Source organism: Cervus elaphus, chromosome 23, assembly GCF_910594005.1.
Source record: "Cervus elaphus chromosome 23, mCerEla1.1, whole genome shotgun sequence".
Taxonomy (NCBI): Eukaryota; Metazoa; Chordata; class Mammalia; order Artiodactyla; family Cervidae; genus Cervus; species Cervus elaphus.
The window spans coordinates 42,615,081-42,633,581 of NC_057837.1; the positions used below are offsets into that span (position 1 = coordinate 42,615,081).

The window sequence follows — 18,501 nt, forward strand, 5'->3', positions numbered from 1 at the left end:
CGGAGAAGTAAAGTTCCTTTTTCTGCCCCAGACAGCAAAGGTAGCTGAAACCACTTCACCACCAGTCTCTGGGGCTCCCCCGCCTCTCAGCACAACCACCCCAAATGTGGAGGTTTATGATAGGAGCATGACTTGGAGACAAAGGCCACAGCAGGGAAGGGTCAGCAGCAAATCTGTGCTGACCTCCTGGTGTGAACATCACTTCCTCTGGGGTCAGCCCCTGGGGGGCCCCAGAATAAACAGAGCCCAACCCTGCAGGCACCAGCTGAGGACCCAGGAAGGTTATGTGTGGACTGAGTCGGGGCCTTAGGAATCTGGATTGACAGACTGATGACCGATTGAATGAAAAGGCGAGGGATAGAAAACAGCACTCAAATTTCTAGGCGTGTGGATTTTGACAAATTTTAAAGCTGGCCAACACTGCCACCTGGTGATGGATTCTGTGTGCTGTGCTTAGTCACTCAATCGTGTCCGACTGTTTGCGACCCCATGGACTGCAGCCCACCAGGTTCCTCTGTCTGTGGGGATTCTCCAGGCAAGAATACTGGAGTGGGTCACCATGCCCTCCTCCATGGGATCTTCTGGACCCAGGGGTTGAACCCAGGTGGCTCGCATTGCAGGCAGATTCTTTACTGTCTGAGCTGCCAGGGAAGCCCAGGGAAGTGATGGATTCTACCTTTAACTAAGTTGCTTCAGGACCAGACAGAACAGAGCAGGAGTCTTGAAGTCACATCTCTATCAGGGAAGTCCAGGAGCATCTCCTGAACAACAAGGCCTTCTAAACAGTCCTCATCTCTCTAGGAACTGGTCAGCAAAGGTTGACTGTGCCCAGGGCAGCCTTGAACTTGGGGACGGGGAAGGAGGGAAGAGATCTACTGTACACAGCCATCAGAGATCAAGGTGGTGGACTGGGCAGGGGGAATAATGGGAATTGCAGTTAGGTCACTTCAGTCCTGTCCAACTCTGAGAACCTATGCACTGTAGCCCGCCAGGTTCCTCTCTCCATGGGATTCTCCATGCAAGAATACTGGAGTGGGTTGCTAAACCCTCCTCCAGGGGATCTTCCCTATCCAGCGATCGACTCTGGGTCTTTTATGTCTCCTGTATTGGCACGTGGGTTCTTTATTTTAAATTACCATAAATTGAGAAAAGAAGAGGTTTTTATGTCTGAGTCCTATAACAAAATACCATAAATTGGGCACTTAACCACAGCAACGGGTGGCTAACAGGACAATTATGTGACTGAAGATATTTCAAAAGGGAGACACCCACAGCGGTAGGGAGTTGGAAGGAAGACGATAGAAAAACAGAAATTTCTTTACACAGATGTGTTCAACCTGTGCATTTAGATGGATCAGACCTGTGGGACTTCCCTAGCGGTCTAGGGGTTAAGACTCCGTGGTCCCAACACAGGGTTCCCAACGCAGGAGGCATTGCTTGGATGCCAGGTTGGGGGAACTAGGATTTCCGTTTCTGCACTGTGCAGCCTAAGGGTAAGGGTGGGGGCGGCAGGTTGTCTGACAAAACAGAGTCAGACTCTTGACTCAGGCCCAAGCACAGCCACAGTTCTGCCAACAGGTGGCGCCAGCGTGTTATTTGTGATGTGGGATCTAACTCCCTGAGTAGGGATCAAACCTGGGCCTCCTGCATTGGAAGCGCGGAGTCTTAGCTACTGGACCACCAGGGAAGCTCCCGTGAGGATTTCCTTACCCATTTATTTTGATGGAAAGAGCAAGAAGGCAGTCACCCTTGGATGAATTTTTAAGTGGAGAGGGTCCAAAGAAGTCAGAACAAAGCCATGGGTTCCTACGGTTCCCTGTTGACAGATCACTCCAGAGGAAGCCGTAATGTAAGATGCTCCTGGAAGAGAACGCTTGCATCTGGGCCTTGAGCTTGGATGTCATGGGTACAGTTCTGCTCTCTCCAGCCGGGTTACGGGTATGGGAAAGAGCACAACACACTCGTCAGTTCATTCTCTTCGGAAGTTGTTGCACTCTTTGCATCATCGGGGAGCCCTACACGAGCATGGGGCGACCACTAACAGGGACTGTCAGTGATGACAGGGACATGGCACGCTTGTTTGGGTTGAATATGGCTGCATGAGAAACTCCCTAGAGGAGAAAACTTCTGCGGCATTAGAGGGTGTGGCTGAAGGTGGTCTTCACCCAAACAGGGTTTGGAATACCCTGTGGGCGCTCTGGTGCGTGTGTGTGTGTGTGTGTGTGTGTGTGTTAGTCCCTAAGTCGTGTCCAACTCTTTGCGACTCCATGGACTGTAGCCAGCCATCCTGCTCTGTCCATGGGTGTTCTCCAGGCAAGAATACTGGAGTGGGTTGCCATGCCCTTCTCCAGGTGGGCTCCCTGATAAAATCCCATGAACAGGGTCTGGGTAAGCAGAAGTTAACATTGGAAAACAAAAAGTTTCCCAGTAATTCTCTGAGAGAGGTCACACTAGGGTTGTACACAGGACAAAATCCTTGATCCCATGCCCAGGATTCTGAAACCTTTGCAGCCCCTGCTTAGCTTCCACAGTGAGGCCCTAAGAATACCCAAGGCAAGATCAGATCCACAGCCCTGGGTTTGCTCGCTGCTATTACATGCCCAGCAGGAATATGGAAAAACAGAGCAGACAGAAGGCAGGACTCTTGACCTTCTGGGGTCTTCTGAGCATTTAGCAGCTGCAAGAGTCTGTAAATACCAGGGGTGAGGGAGGAGAGTGGCTTTCTCTACTGAGCAGAAAGGAAGCTTTCCTAAATACTGAGTCTTGTCCACTGAGTCTTTGGCCTACTCAAAGGATTCAGAAGATGATTAGCCTGCCTGCTTACCTCCAAACTAGGTGACCTCCGGTAGTACCTTTCTCTTATGCTAAAAAACTGCATCGATGATGTGTGCTAAGTTGCTTCAGTCATGTCCAACTCTGCAATCCTATGGACTGTAGCCTGGGAGGCTCCTCTGTCCATGGGATTCTCCAGGCAAGAATACTGAAGTGGCATGCCATGCCCTCCTCCAGGGGATCTTCCCAATCCAGGGATCAACCTTGCATCTCTTACATCTCCTGCATTGGCAGGGAAGCTCAATATGTCCCTGTTAAAAATTCAATCACACAGGAAGCTCTCCAGAAGTTAACTTGGGAGTCCCTGACTTCCTGTCTCTCACTCTCTGCTCAGAGTCAGCCTTTCAGTCCTTGATGCTGCTCACTTCAGTGCTGTTCCCACCAAAAATGGATAACCTGAAATCTCATCATGAAGGAACATTAGGCAGACCTAGATTGAGGGGATATCCTGTAAAATAATTGATCTGTGTTCTTCAAAAATATCAATACTGGGACTTCCCTGGTGGTCCAGTAGCTAAGACTCCAAAAACCCAATGCAGGGGGCCGGGGTTTGATCCATGGTTAGGGAAGTAGATCTTACATGCCACAACCAAGACCCGGTGCAGTCAAATGAATAATTTCTTTTTAAAAATGTCTATGTCACAAAAGACAAAGAAAGGCTGCAGAAGGACATCATGTCATGAAGGACATGATGGTTAGATGCAACATGAGACTCTAGACTGGATCCTGGGTGGAAAACAAAGGCTCTGTGGAGGCCATTGTTGTCAGTTGGCAGAACTGGAATGTGAGCAAAGAGGTGGATAAAAGTCTTGTATTCAGATTTAGAATATTGTAATCAATGCTAGATAGAAGCACCAAATAATAGCTTTGTATTCAAATGAGAGCACTGTATTTAATCCACTATTTGATATTGTATCTAATTAACTCCGTATTTGTGTTGGATAAAAGTGTTGTATTCAGAGTATTGTGTTCTACTCAGGTTTAGAATTTTGTATTGAGATTTCAAGTACTGTACTCAAGTTTTATGAAGTTTATAACTACTCGGGTTATGTAAGAGAATGTCCTTATTTTTAGAAAATACACACAGTATCAAGAGATAAAGGGGTAGGTACAAAGAAACCAGAGCGCCAAAGAACTGATGCTTTTGAACTGTGGTGTAGAAGAAGACTCTTGAGAGTTCCTTGGACTGCAAGGAGATCCAACCAGTCCATCCTAAAGGAGATCAGTCTTGAATATTTATTGGAAGGACTGATGCTGAAGCTGAAACTCCAATACTTTGGCCACCTGATGCAAAGAACTGACTCATTTGTAGACCCTGATGCTGGGAATGATTGAAGGTGGGAGAAGGGGATGACAGGATGAGATGGTTGGAAGGCATCACTGATTCCATGGACATGAGTTTGAGTAAACTCTGGGAGCTGGTGATGGACAGGGAAGTCTGGCATGCTGCAGTCCATGGGGTCACAAAGATTAGGACACAACTGAGTGACTGAACTGAACTGAACTGAACAGCCACTACGGAAAACAGCATGGGAGGTCTTCAAAAAATTAAAAATGGAACTACCATACGATCAGGCAATTCCACTTCTGGATATTTTATCCAAAGGAGATAAAACTCACTGTCTGGAAAAGTTATCCTCACCTCCCATGTTCACTACAACTTCATTTGCAAGAATCAGGGTATGAAAACAACGTAAGTGTCCATTGACAGATGAATGGGTAAAGATGTAGTGTGTGTAGTATGTGTGTGTACAGTGGAATGCTAGTCACTATTAAAAAGTAAGAAAATCCAGGAACTTCCCTGGCAGTCCTCCAGTGGTAAGACTCCACACTTCAGTTGCAGGGAGCTCTGGTTCAATCCCTGGTCAGGGAACTAAGTAAGATCCCATGGGCCACTTGGTACAGCCAAAAGAAAGAAAGAAAAGAAATCTTACTATCTGCAACAACATGGATGGACCTTGAAGGCATTTTGCTAAGTGAAACAAGTCAGACAGAGAAGGTGGGACAAGGTATGACCTGGCTTGTGCAGAATCTAAAAATATCAAACTTACAGAAATAGAGAGTAGGATGGTAGTGGCCAGGTGGCAGAGAAATGGGGGAAGTTGGAAGATGTTAGAGTACAGACTTTTAGTTACAAGATCAATACATTCTAGGGCTCTAATGTACAGCACAATGACTGTAGGTAACAGTGCTGTATATCTGAAAGATGCTATGAAACTAAAGGTTTAATGTTCGTAACAACAACAAAATAGTAACCATGTGGATGTTTTAACTAACCTTATTACATTTCACAATTTATATGTGTATCAAATCATCGTATTGTATACCTCAAACTTACACAATGGTATATGTCAATTATATCTCAATAAACGCTGGAAAAACAGAGATAACAGCTTCCTCTCAAATGGTTCAGAAAAATGTGTCTAATATGTGAACAGAGAGATGAGATGATAGATGGATGGAAAGAGAGGCTGAGGCTTGGTAAGTCTCATGCTGTAAAAAGACCCACGAAACTGTGAGCAAAATAAAGTGGTTGTTTTCAACCACCACTTTGGGGCAACTGAAGCATCTTCTAGACCCAGACATCTAAAAGCTCCATAGTTCTGCCTTTCATGTTTGTCTGATTCATCTGGACGTATTTTCCTGTAAGGCATGAAACAAGTCCATTTCATTTTTCCCCGTTTGGATAAACAGTTGTCCCAATAATGTATCAAAAAGTGAACGCTTTCAGGACTTTTCCTGGTGGTTCAGTGGCTAAGACTCTGAACTTCAATCCCTGATCAGGGAACTAGATCCCACATGCCACAACTGAGACCTGGTGCAGCCAAATAATTATTTTTAAACATAAAGTGAATGTTTTCCTCGGTGGCCAGCCTTGCCACCTCTGTATCTGCACACGTTTGTTCTCCCTGCTCTTCAGTCTGTCTGCTCTCAGGCTTGACCAGACAGCTTCAGGCAGGGCTCACATGTGGCCGAGCAAGTCACCACCTCCGTCTACTTCAAGGGTGACTTAGTTCTTCTAGCCCTGAGCCCTAGAAATTGAGAATCAGCTTAGCAAGTTCACTTAATTTTTCTGCAGCTCAGTTTCTCACCTGCTGTGAGAATCAAAAAAGACATTATGGGCATGATTTGTAGACCACCGAGAACAATAGTTTATTGTATTTATACTGGTGGACCCACAGAAATAACATTGATTACTGTATCTTGTTCTTCCATCATTTCTGAAAATATCTCCTGGGGTCATACATGTTTCTCATGCACTGATGGACTGCTCCTGTCACCAAAAGGCAGCCAGGGTGACACTGGTTCATAGTCAGAATTCGTCCAAATTGACCTTGCTAAAATTATAATTTTTAAAAATCTCCTTTTAGGCTTTTACAGCCAAAATTTCAGCTGGCAAGCAATTTTGAAAGCTGGGAACAATTCTGTCCTACTGTCAGTGGTCAGATTCCCATTGGCTGCATGATTTGAGTGAAGGTTTAAAGGGACCATGTGTTTTCTATCAACTTGGCACTTGTATTGACCCAACAAGAAATGCAGGTAAAATACAGACTCTGTATTATAAAATGTTTTCACTGTTTTTTAAATGAGATTCTTGTCCTGTGTGTACTTAGCCCTAAATCGAGAAAGAGGAATTAGCATTTTAATATTATTCATATTAACTATTTTATTTTTACATACTAAGTTTACAAAACATAGAAAATATGAAAAGAAGTATCTATTAACCCATGATTCAAAGATAAACGCTCTGAACATTTCAAAGGATTTTCACCTGCTTTGTTTTTTAAATGTCATACACATTATTTCACATCCTGCCTGTGGCCAGCCTGACCCTTGGCTGGTCAGTGGCCACTCCTTTTTCTTCTTTGCTGGGAGAAGCCCAGTGGTAGTTTCAGGGCAAGAGGAGCTTGGGGACCACAGGTTAATTTTTCAGTTCAGTTCAGTTCAGTTCACTCAGTCATGTCCGACTCTTTGCAACCCCATGGACTGCAGCACACCAGGCCTCCCTGTCTATCACCAACTCCCAGAGTTTACTCAAACTCATGTCCATTGAGTCAGTGATGCCATCCAACCATCTCATCCTCTGTCATCCCCTTCTCCTCCCGCCTTCAATCTTTCCCAGCATCAGGGTCTTTTCCAATGAGGCAGTTCTTCACATCAGGTGGCCAAAGCATTGGAGCTTCGGTATCAGTCCTTCCAATGAATATTCAAGACTGATTTCCTTTAGGATGGACTGGTTGGATCTCCTTGCAGTGAATTTCTGCTGCTTCTGCAGCTGCTGCTTCTAAGTCGCTCCAGTCATGTCCGACTCTATGAGACCCCATAGACGGCAGCCCACCAGGCTCCTCTGTCCCTGGGATTCTCCAGGCAAGAGTACTGGAGTGGGTTGCCATGTCCTTCTCCAGCAGTGAATTTCTGGCCTAAGCCAACGGAGGAATTCTGCCCTCTTGATTGGTTTAGAGCCAAGAGTGACAGTAATTCTGACCAATGGGAAGTGAGGAGGCCTGCGGAGTGTCCGGTGGCTTTGTCGGGGGACAAGCCGGGGGGGGGGGGGGGGGGGGGGGGTGGGGGGGTGGGGGGGAAGGCGAAGGAGTCAGGACAGACAGTGCCTGCGTCCCCTAGCTGCTAGAAGGCCCAGTCCAGGGTTCAAGTTCACCAGGCAAGGCGCGTTTCTCCGTGTTGGGCACCTCCTCTCCTGCGGCCGCAGACACTGAGTAGAGTTAAGCCGTTGCCCCTGGGGCTCTTAACAGCTGTTTGCACGGTGCTCCGACCTGTATCCCATGATTTATTTATTGGGTCCCATGTTGTTATATAATGATGATGGCAAGTATTTTCCTTGAGCCTTGAAGACTAAGAGGAGTGCCAGTAACAGTGGCAACAATAGTCAATATTTTTCTCTTTCTCTGCCATGCTGGAAACGGAGGTACGCACTTCATACACATCTTTGCGTTCTCTTCGAGAACAAGGGTGCTCTGTTATGATTCCCATTTTATGACTGAAAAAAACTGCGACATCGGTGTTTTTATATACTTTTTAAATGGCCTCTATTACTGTCTCTAGGACCTTTCTCTTTTGCTTCTACCTGCTTTCTCCTCCTTTAGGTAATTTTGCCTAGAAATTTGTCCACTATCTGTATCATTTTTATGCCAGTTAAGTTTCCTTATTGCATTTTTATTCTGCTTTACCTATTTTTTCCTACTTGTATCCTTTGGGGGATTCATTTAGGAGTTTTCCCATTCAGCAACATTTCATGAACATGTTTCCACAGAAATATGCCTCGTTGTTATTTTTAGTGGCTGCATAATATTTTATTTTATGAGTGGGATATACATAAATTGCACAGGCTACTAGCTCTCTCCCTCAAACTCAACTCTGGATAAACTAGGAAGAGATGGAGGCAAAAATCTGAGAACTGGCTGGAGGCAGGAAACGGAATGGAAGAAGTGTGGCCGTGTCACTTGGGGTCTGCTCTGTGAGTCCAGCGGGAGGCAGAGAAATCAACTTCCAGATTCTCTTCACAACAGCCCTCCCACCATCAGGCCCAGGCTTCGAGCAAGATCGCCAGGTGCCAGAATGAATGAGAGAAAGTGGGGCTTGTGGTTTGCTGCTGCGATGGTAAGCATAGGTGACATTTAATTTCCACAGTAGTCTAGGACAAGCTCAGGATGAGAAAAGAGGCCACAGGGAAGAGGCTCTGTCATCTCATCTGCAGAGACTAAAGAGCCAAGTCCGGCCTGAGGGGTGCTGCGCCCATTCCTGGGGGAAGTCACCTGTAGAAGGTCCCCACCCTCCTTCCCCTCTGCCTCTTCGGGGGGCAGGGAGGCACGTTTTCCCCTTCAGCTTCCCCATCAGTGAGCCATAAGCTCTGTCTGGACTCTGAACTCAGAAAGGACTCGAGGGAAGGGATAGTCAAGGAATTTGAAATTGACATGTGGTGAGGGTGGTTTAGTCATTAAGTTGTGTCCAACTCTTGCGACCCCATGGACTGTAGCCCACCAGGCTCCTCTCTCCACGGGATTTCCCAGGCAAGAATACTGGAGTGGGGTGCCATTTCCTTCTCCAGGGCATCTTCTCCACCCAGGGATCAAACCTGTGTCTCTGCATTGCAGGTGGTCTCCTACATTGCAGGTAGATTGAGATCGACATGTACACACTGCTATATTTTAAAATGGATAACCAACAAGGTCCTACTCTAGCACAGGGAACTCTGCTCAATGTTACATGGCAGCCTGGATGGAAGGGGACCTTGGGGGAGAATGGATACATGTATAATATATGGTTGAGTCCCTCTGCTGTGTACCTGGAACTATTACAACATTGTTAATTGGGTATACTTCAATATAAAAAGTTTTCCTTTTTTAAAAAAAAAAAGGAGTTAGACACAGCCACTGCCCTATAGGAGTTTACAGAGCAACATAGGGTAAGAGCTGCAGCCAGGCATGAAGGCTTCAGGCATAAAGTTTGGGGCAGGAAATGGGGATGCCTTTGGTCAGGGTGGCACTAGATGAACATGTGGACAGAGGGGGTGCAGAGAACCAAGCAAACCACAAAACGTTTATTTTTAAATAATAAATAAAAGAAGGAAATAGAGGCAAGGAAACATTCATGAAATCAAGTCTCTAAAGTGCTCTCAAACATAAATTTTAACAAACCGAGAAGCCTGATCTGACCTTAAAACCTGTTTATAGATATTTAACAGTTGTTCAGAAATGGTCCCCTGCTGTATCAGAAGGGAAGGGAGAGAGGGCTTCCTTGGAGAAAGTGTTCCAAGATACACAGACCCAATCAAATGACACTCAGAGGGACACAGAATCATTGTCTAAGAAAAAAATGGAAATGTCTAAAGCCAAGTTCAAGGTAAGAATATCATATTTCATTCATATGTGGGCTGCACAAGGTCTTCACTGTTTATGAAGATATATGATTCTCTGTCGATTAAATACTTCTGTATTTTTTGATTCAGTAAGGACAGCATACTTAGCCTATGAATCTACATAGTCTACTGAACCAAACCTCAGGATGTCTGGCAGTGAGAATGCGTTTGGGGCTTGGAATCCTCCCTCCTCAAGTTCTACCTATAGAAGAGAATGAAAGTTTTAGATCTAATTAATTGATTCACGTGCCTTCAAGGAGTGATTTCCATTCTAGAATGCAGTGGAATGTTCCAAGAGTCACCATTTGTCTTCTTAAAGCAAGTGACATTGCATTTTATCCTGACACAGGAAGGAGAAAATCCAGCTGAGAGCATTGTCTTGGACAACGTTTGTCTTTTGAAAAATGCTGGTGAGGAATGCGCACATTTCCAGCCTTTGCGTGTTGGGAGTAGAGGCCTGTGGTTTCATAAGGCCCCCTCCTTCCCAGGTTGGAGCCCCTCTAGCCCCTCTGAGTCTGGACGTCCTTGGGCCCCGGCCCCCTGCTGCACTCTCTCAGTCTCCTGGCGTGTGGAGCTGGAGAGATCAATGACCACGTCTTCCACACTGCTCACAGGACTGCCTTCCTCCAAGCCCCTCTGGGGTCCCGCCTGACAGGGGCTAGAACTTTCCTTGAGGTGCTCAGAGCCCCAGAGTGCTGCCAGCTTTTCTTCACATTCTGCTTTCCTTATCGTCCCTGCAGACTTTTTATGCATCCCTGGCAAAAAATAAAAATTAAATAAAAACAGATATCTTTAAATATGTGCTTAGTCACTCAGTCGTGTCTGACTCTGTGACTATAGCCTTCCAGGCTCCTCTGTCAATGGGATTCTCCAGGCAAGAATACTGGAGTGGGTTGCCATTTCCTTCTCCAGTCTTTAAATATAGCAATTAAGTAAATTTTTTCCTTGTCATTGCTCTCTAAATCCCATTAGGATTTCCGTTGCTGGTGCCTGTCTGGGGCCTACCGGAGAGTCTTGTAGGTAACTCTCAACATTAGGGTTTGTTGTAACTCTCAACACTGGGCACAGCCAGGGCAAATGCCTTATTTGGATGACATGGTGGTTTTTAAATTTTTATTTTAAAGTTTGTTGGCAAGATTTTAAAACCAAGAGATTTACATCAAAAGCCAGATGTCCAGCTTCTCTCAAAAAGTCAGGTGTCTGGCAACCCGAGGCCCACTTTCCTGTAAGGCCGCAGACCTGTAGACTCAGTAAGCTCACCCCACCTGCTCATGTAAGCTCAGAAGGGTGGGCCGGGTGACCTGCCCAGAATTCCCTCTCAAGCTCTCCAGTCCTTGAGGGCAAAGATGACTTGATATCTCCAGTCCCAGCATAGTTTCAGGTGGGTAGGGGTTCAAAAAAGTTTTGCTGAACAAAAACCCTCCTCCTCCGCAGCCTAAAATTGGCCCCCTGAGAGCATCCCCCAATCCTAACTTTCTGCCTTGTTTTTTTCTCCACCTAATTTGCCTGGATGCTGTCTATAACTCATTTCTCCAAGCCCGTGGTTCTCCGGTAATAGCCAACAGACCAGTAAGGATGCCAGCTTCTCAGAACGTCCAGCCTCAAAGCTTGAACCCCAACAGAGCAGACTGTTCTAGCACAAAAACTAGGGGACAGAACAGCTACGTCGCAGGTTATTATCGGCTGAACCGGGACAGAGAACTAGACCTCCACAGTCCAGGGTGCATGCGGTTAACAGCCTGTAGGTTCACTGCCTGCACCATCTTGCTTCCTGTTGCCATGAGCTCTGAACTGTGTGGCTGACAGCACTCAACATTGGAAATACATATTTCACGTAATGAACATGTATCATTCCACTTAGAGAACCAGGGCCTGACTGGACCTGTCCACACACTGCCTACACAGTTCCAATGAAAAATAAGGCAACCGATCAGAGTCCAGGCCTCGTAATTAATTAAAAACAGGAGTAAATTTACACTGCTTGGCTTGGCAGTGGCCTTCCAGGCGTAGGGACCCCGAACATCGCCCAAGCGGCATGGCCGCAAGGCCCTCTTCCTTACCCAGGAGCCAAGGTGCGCAGGAGCCCAGCAGGCCGCCCTCCCCAGAGCCCAGGACAGAGTCCGGCAGAGGGATGCAGTGGCGCACCATCGCCCCGTAGAGCCCGTACTCGGCCATCACGCTGCTGCCGCCCCAGCGCTTCTCTCGCTTCCGCCACTTGGCCCGCCGGTTTTGAAACCAGACCTAGATTGAGGTGGGAGGGGAAGCAGAGAGGCTTATAGGAGGAGACCCCCCACCCAGCACAGAGGGGTGCAAGGACCAGCTACCCTCTCTGGGAGCACCTGGTATCACAGTTCACAGGGCTGGTAGTGCTAGGTGATCCGGATCAATTTCCACCGAAGTTTCCATGGAGTCAAGGATGACAAGACAAAATCAGAGCATCCCACACTGCGCAAAGAAGCCAGTTTTTACTCTGATGGGAATGTTCACCGAGCAATGGTCCCTTATAACCTCAGTTGTTGTATTGCTTTATCTTAACAAAAGATTAATGTCAGATATTGTTTAAAAAGAGTGAGTGACTCTGACATAAATCACAGCAAGATCTTCTATGACCCACCTCCCAGAGTAATGGAAATAAAAACAAAAATAAACAAAAGGGACCTAATTAAATGTAAAAGATTTTGCACAATGACAGAAACTATAAGCAAGGTAAAAAGGCAACCTTCAGAATGGGAGAAGATAATAGCAAATGAAACAACTGACAAAGAACTAATCTCCAAAATATACAAGCAGCTCATGCAGCTCAAAACTAGAAAAACAAACAACCCAATCAAAAAGTGGGCCAAAGAACTAAACAGACATTTCTCCAAAGAAGACATACAGATGGCTAATAAACACATGAAAACAACATCGCTCGTTATCAGAGAAATGCAAATCAAAACCACAATGAGGTATCATCTCATGCCGGTCAGAATGGCCACCATCAAAAAGTCTACAAACAATAAATGCTGGAGAGGGTATGGAGAAAAGGGAACCCTCTTACACTGTTGGTGGGAATGCAAACTAGTACAGCCACTATGGAGAACAGTGTGGAGATTCCTTAAAAGACTGGAAATAGAACTGCCATATGACCCAGCAATCCCACTGCTGCACATACACACCAAGGAAACCAGAATTGAAAGAGACACACGTACCCCAATGTTCACTGCAGCACTGTTTCCAATAGCTACAACATGGAAGCAACCTAGATGTCCATCAGCAGACGAATGGGTAAGGAAGTTGTGGTACATATACACAATGAAATATTACTCAGCTATATAAAAGAATGCATTTGAGTCAGTTCTAATGAGGTGAATGAAACTGGAGCCTATTATACAAAGTGAAGTAAGTCAGAAAGAAAAACACCAATACAGTATATTAACATGTATATATGAAATCTAGAAAGATGGTAACAATGATCCTATATGCAAGGCAGCGAAAGAGACACAGATATAAAGAACAGACTACTGGACTATGTGGAAGAAGGTGAGGGTGGGATGATATAAGAGAATAACACTGAAACATGTACATTATCATATGTAAAATAAATGACGAGTGTAAGTTTGATGCATGAAGTAGGGCACCCAAAGCCAGTGCTCTGGGACAACCCAGAGGGATGGGGTGGGAAGGGAGGTGGGAGGGGGCTTCAGAATGGGGGCTGATTCATGTCAATGTATAGCAAAAACTACCACAGTATTGTAATTATCCTCCAATTAAAATAAATATATTTTTAATTAAAATAAAACTTAAAAAAAGGAGTGAGTGGCATGTCTTCTGACTTGGAGAAGATGTGCTCTCAGCACATAGGATGGCTTAACATGAAGACAAAGACCAGTCTTCTGTGTGAGTGTGATATTTCAGGGTCAAGTGTGTATATGGCGGGGAGCTGGTGTGCAGAAAGTCCTCATCAGCTACTTACACTGGTTTTTTGAGGGTCTGCCATGGATGGATAGTCATTTTTTTTCATTGATATCTTTATATAATTTCTACATGTGGTACAAATTGTACAATTTTTAAGAATGATTTCAGTTCAGTTCAGTCGCTCAGTCGTGTCCGACTCTTTGCAACTCCATGAATCACAGCACGCCAGGCCTCCCTGTCCACCACAAACTCTAAGAATGATTTAATAAAAGGTAAAAAGGCTGGAAGGCTACAGGGGTCATCCTGTCTAAACGAACACAAAGGGAGACTCTGGCATCTAAATGACCCTCAGTTTGTGGATGGAGGGGCTGTTTCGAGGTGGCTGTGGGCTGACTCGCTGCGTGTGAGAACAACGTGGTCTCTGGGTGCCTTTGGGAGGAGAGGGGGCCCCTGCACCTGTATTCGGTCTTCGGGGAGTTCAGTCTTCACCGCCAGCATTTCCCGGGCATACACATCAGGGTAGTGGGCCTCACTGAAGGCCTTCTCCAGCTCTTCCAGTTGGTGGGTGGTGAAAACGGTCCTGCAGGGAGGCACATGGGCACATGACCACAGGAGGCGGCCAGGCTTCCCAGCCTCAGAGGACCCCGTGCCTGCTCCCCACCTCATGAGAGCTGGGCACCCCACCTCCAAATGAGTAGCCTCTGGGAAGTCCACAGTTTGGTTCAAGCAAAACAGAGCTCTTTAGGTCCTTTTTTTTCTCCTCAATAAATTCCACCAGCTCATTTTAAGAAGACCTATTTTAAGGGCCCACAAAATCGTGTCTTCAAAATGCTCCAGGGTCTAATAATGCTGCGCTCAAAATGCTCTGGCAGTCTTGTGGTTAAGACTCTGCTTCCAATGCAGGCAGTTCCATTCCTGATTGAGGAACCAAGATCCCACATGGTGTGGCAAAAAACTTTTTAAAATAATAATCATCATCATTAATAAAATGCTACAAAGGCTGACCTGCAGCCCCCAGGAATGGCACAGTTACATTCCCAGATGGCTACTGTGTCTTTTCCCATGCTGCCCCAAGGCAGGACCAGACCTTCTCAGGCACAGAGTCTCAAGGAAGGTGGGGTGGGGAATGCCATGTGGGATCTTAGTACCTGTGCCTCCTCTTCTTCCTCTTGCTGGGGGCCAAGGACGCCTTCCGGTCACTCCTGTCTTCAGGAGGGCTGTCCTCATCTGTTAGCACAAGGAGAGGAAGAGGACTTTAGAGGTGAGCACATTTTTCATTTTGCCATCTGGATTTTAATTTGAGGATTGAAGCTATGAACTTGTCGGGGATGTGAATATTTAACGAGACAAGATCACAGTTTTCACATCTGATGACGTATTCCAAGTGCTACGCTTAGCCAACTGCACATGCATATCAACGTTATTCTTCATAAATTAAAAAAAACTCCATGACAGCTGCTATTATTATCCTCTTTTTATAGAGGAGGAAACCAAGGCACACAGAGAGATTAACTTGTCCAAGATCACAAAGGTTGTCAACAGTTAAGTTGGGATTCAAACCCCAGATGTGTGTGAAGCTTAAGCTACTTGAACACTAATTGCATTTCCTGTTCCCTTCAGCTTCCAAATTCATACACTTCCTTCTGCTTCCATCTCACATTCCTTATCTTAGCCATTGTGCCAACCATTCTCAAGGTGAGGACTGAGGTTTGTGACATCAAAACCCTCCTCAGAGCTGGCCCCTGCCCTGCTGTACTGATTTCAAATCTCTGAAAGTGGGACCTGGGAAACTCATTCTTGGCAAGGGTGCCCAGATGATTCACAGATGTGTGTCAAAAATTTTAAGAACACACTCCCCTATGCTTTATCTTTTGAAATCCATTATAGTGAAGATTTAGGCTGAAAGAAAGTTTAGAAGACCAAACTATGGTCAGGTTTGTTGTTAAAAAGCATATATGTTTCAAAATACTAAATGTAAATTAACAAAGGCAAAAGTAGTAAAATAATATCAGTTTTACTCCTACATCAATGAGTTCACCAGAAAATTGGATTATGATATTATACTATCTGTGCTGTCCAATCTGATACCATTAGATACATAAGGTTATGGAGCCCTGAAATGTGGCCAGTCTAAATTGAGACCAGCTGTGAGCGTGAAATATCCAATGAACTGAAGACAATAGACCCCCCCAGAGTAAAATATTAATAACTCTTAAATTGATTACACATAAAATGACAATATTTTGTAGCTATTGGATTAAATGAGACATAGTATTTAAATCTGTTTCACCTATTTATTTTTCCTTTTTATTGTGGCTCTAAGAAATTTTCATTACACTCACAGTCACATGGTGTTTCCACAGGACAGTATTGGTCTTGGTCTTGAGAAATACCCTCACAGGCTAGGATGTGGTTGTATTTTGCCTTAGCTTTACGGGTCCTCACAGGGAAAAAAATCCACAGTATGAAATCAGTTCCTGCATTTTTAGGAAGGGGGAGGTTATTTGCTAGATACTGGTGGTAATGAACCCCCCCTGCCAATGCAGGAGACACAAGGGATGTATGTTCCATCCCTGGGTCCGGAAGATCCCCTGGAGGAGGGCATGGCAACTCACTCCAGTATTCCTGCCTGGAGAATCCCATGGACAGAGGAGCCTGGCGGGCTACAGTCCATCAGGTCTCAAAGAGCCGGAGAGGACGGAAGCAACTTGGCACCTAGTAGACACTCATGAAATAAAGTCCTGTCAGAGTGGGTGTCTGCTGACTGCACCTGCTTCCTTTAATCAGCAGTGGAGACCAGCGCAGTTTCTGCATTCAGCCGCCTGGATGCTCAGCTCTGCGGTCTACTATCACATAGCTGTTCTCCCTGTAACTCTTCTGAAATTCTCCGTTCTCTTCCCCCACGCCCCAAACCTCTCGACTTCTCCGCCCTGTCTTTGTCGATTTCCACTGCTCTCTGCTTTCCCCCACAGTCCATGCCGACTTCTCTGAGGATCTGGGCACAGCTGCTGTAAGACGGGCGAGCTCGCTTCCCCGGTGCGTAGAGTAGGGGAGAAGCGGGGTGCCCAGACTCACTCTTCAGCACCTGGAGGAGGACAGATCCAGGCCTCCGCCCCGCGCTTAGTCAAGGGCCTGTCAATCCGTCAATCAATTCGTCTAATCCCTCCTGGAGCCGTTGGGTACCGGGTTCCGTGCCGCTGATGAAAGAGGCAGGCCCACCCAGGTTTCCTGACCCCTGCGGCACCCAGAGGCCGAGCCCCGCGTGGCGGAAAGTGTCCCCCGGAGGTTGGGTCGCTGAGACCCCAGGACGGGTCCGGATCGGGTGGTGGTGTCCGCGGGTTGGCGGCGACCAAGCCCTGAGGAGAGGCTGGGGGTGGGGGTGGAGAGGGTAGAGGGTGCGGGTGCGAGAATGAGCTTCCCGGCACGGCTACGCTCTGGGGTCCCCATTTCTGCAGATCTGGGGGGCTGGGGTGGGGCCCGACACGGCGCCAGAGTGTCACTCTACCCACCCGAGCCGAGGGAAGAGATAGTAGGGGCGCGGGCTGGCCTCCTTACCGGACGTCGACACGCTCTCGCTGCGTTTCTGGCGGGCGGCCAGGGGCGGTGGGCGGCCGGGGACCCGCGGGGCGGGGGGCTCAGGCCCCTCGGGCGGCAGGAAGGGCACGTCGGCGAGGAGCAGGCAGGGTGCCCGGGCGGCCGCAGGGGGCTGCGCGCCGAAGCCGCAGAGGAGGCCGAGGCCCAGCGGAAGGGCTCCGCGTGCAGGGCAGGAGCCTCCGAGCCCTGGGCCGGCGCGGGGCACGGTTGCCGGGCCTTCGCACCCAGATCCCGGCCCCGGGCCCGCAGGTGCGGGCAGCTCGGCCTCCAGGCCCAGCAGGTCGGTGATGGCGAAGCCCCGGGGGCGCGAGCCGGTGGGCGGGCCTCCGGGCACCAGCGCCCTGCTTCTGGCACGCCCGTCGGAAAGCGCGTCTCGGCCGGTCATGGCTTCTCCCGCGGCAAGGCTGGACCCTCTCGTCCGTCACTTTCGCGGAGGGGGCGCAGCTCTGAGGGCGCTTTATACAATCGGGCGCCTGGAGGGCTCCAATCAGCGCGGCGCGGACGCGTCACGCCCGGGACCCCGCGACATGGGGACGCCACCTGCCCCCCTCCCTTCGGTCGCCGCCCTCCCAGCTGCGGTCCCCTCCATCAGCACCCTCTCCTCTCTCCTCTCCAGTCGTCCCCCCTACCAAGCCCACCCCGGTTCTCGGCGCGAGTCGTCCCCTCCCTAAACCTCTAAACGCCGAAAGTTCCAGATTCCTTCGGAGTCTTCTCTCCCCTTCCCGGTGGATTCCCCGGTGAGGGCCCGGCGCGGAGCCCGCACCCAGTCGCCCATTAAGACCAAGACTCCGTTCCCAGCCACACTCTCCCCACTACCGCCAGTATGAACCCCGCCAGCCCTCCAATGCCACCGCCTGAGCCAAGGCCTTCCCTGAAAATCCCCAAGGGGAAAGGAGTGGAAAACATTTATTTAATCCGTGCCTACTCCATCTTCAGCCAAACCCACCCCAGCGCTCTAGCGGCCGGACTGTCCCGGGTCGCAAAATTCACGAGAGTTGAAGAAGTAGAGACAGTCCTGAACGGGCTGGCCGGGCCAGGGCAAGGGCGCCACGTTTAGCAAATTGCATTACAGGAGGTCCAGTGAAATAGAAATTTCAGATGAACAGTGAATTTTTAAATTATAAGTATGTACCAGTATATTATCTGGCGAGACCTAAATGGGGAAGGTAAGTTGGAAAATAGGGCGTGTCTACTGGGACCCACCCCACACAGAAGCTAGCAAATTATTATCAGATTTTACAATTTTTCGAAGAAAGCCTGATTTTCACGTGAAGCGCCCGTATTTGTTAAAGCTGTCTCGAAAC

The 18,501-nt window shown here is 47.6% G+C and overlaps 1 protein-coding gene across 1 annotated transcript; it reads right to left on the minus strand.

Moving 5' to 3' along the window:
- Positions 1-9,373: 9,373 nt before the first annotated feature.
- Positions 9,374-17,615, minus strand: VSX1 (visual system homeobox 1). Its single transcript, XM_043884240.1, has 5 exons — positions 17,159-17,615; positions 14,752-14,830; positions 14,060-14,183; positions 11,767-11,947; positions 9,374-10,461 (listed from the first exon to the last, which is right to left on the minus strand). The coding sequence occupies exons 1-5, from the start codon at positions 17,580-17,582 to the stop codon at positions 10,172-10,174; spliced, it is 1,098 nt and encodes a 365-aa protein (XP_043740175.1). The 5' UTR covers positions 17,583-17,615; the 3' UTR covers positions 9,374-10,171.
- Between the last annotated feature and the right edge of the window lie 886 nt (positions 17,616-18,501).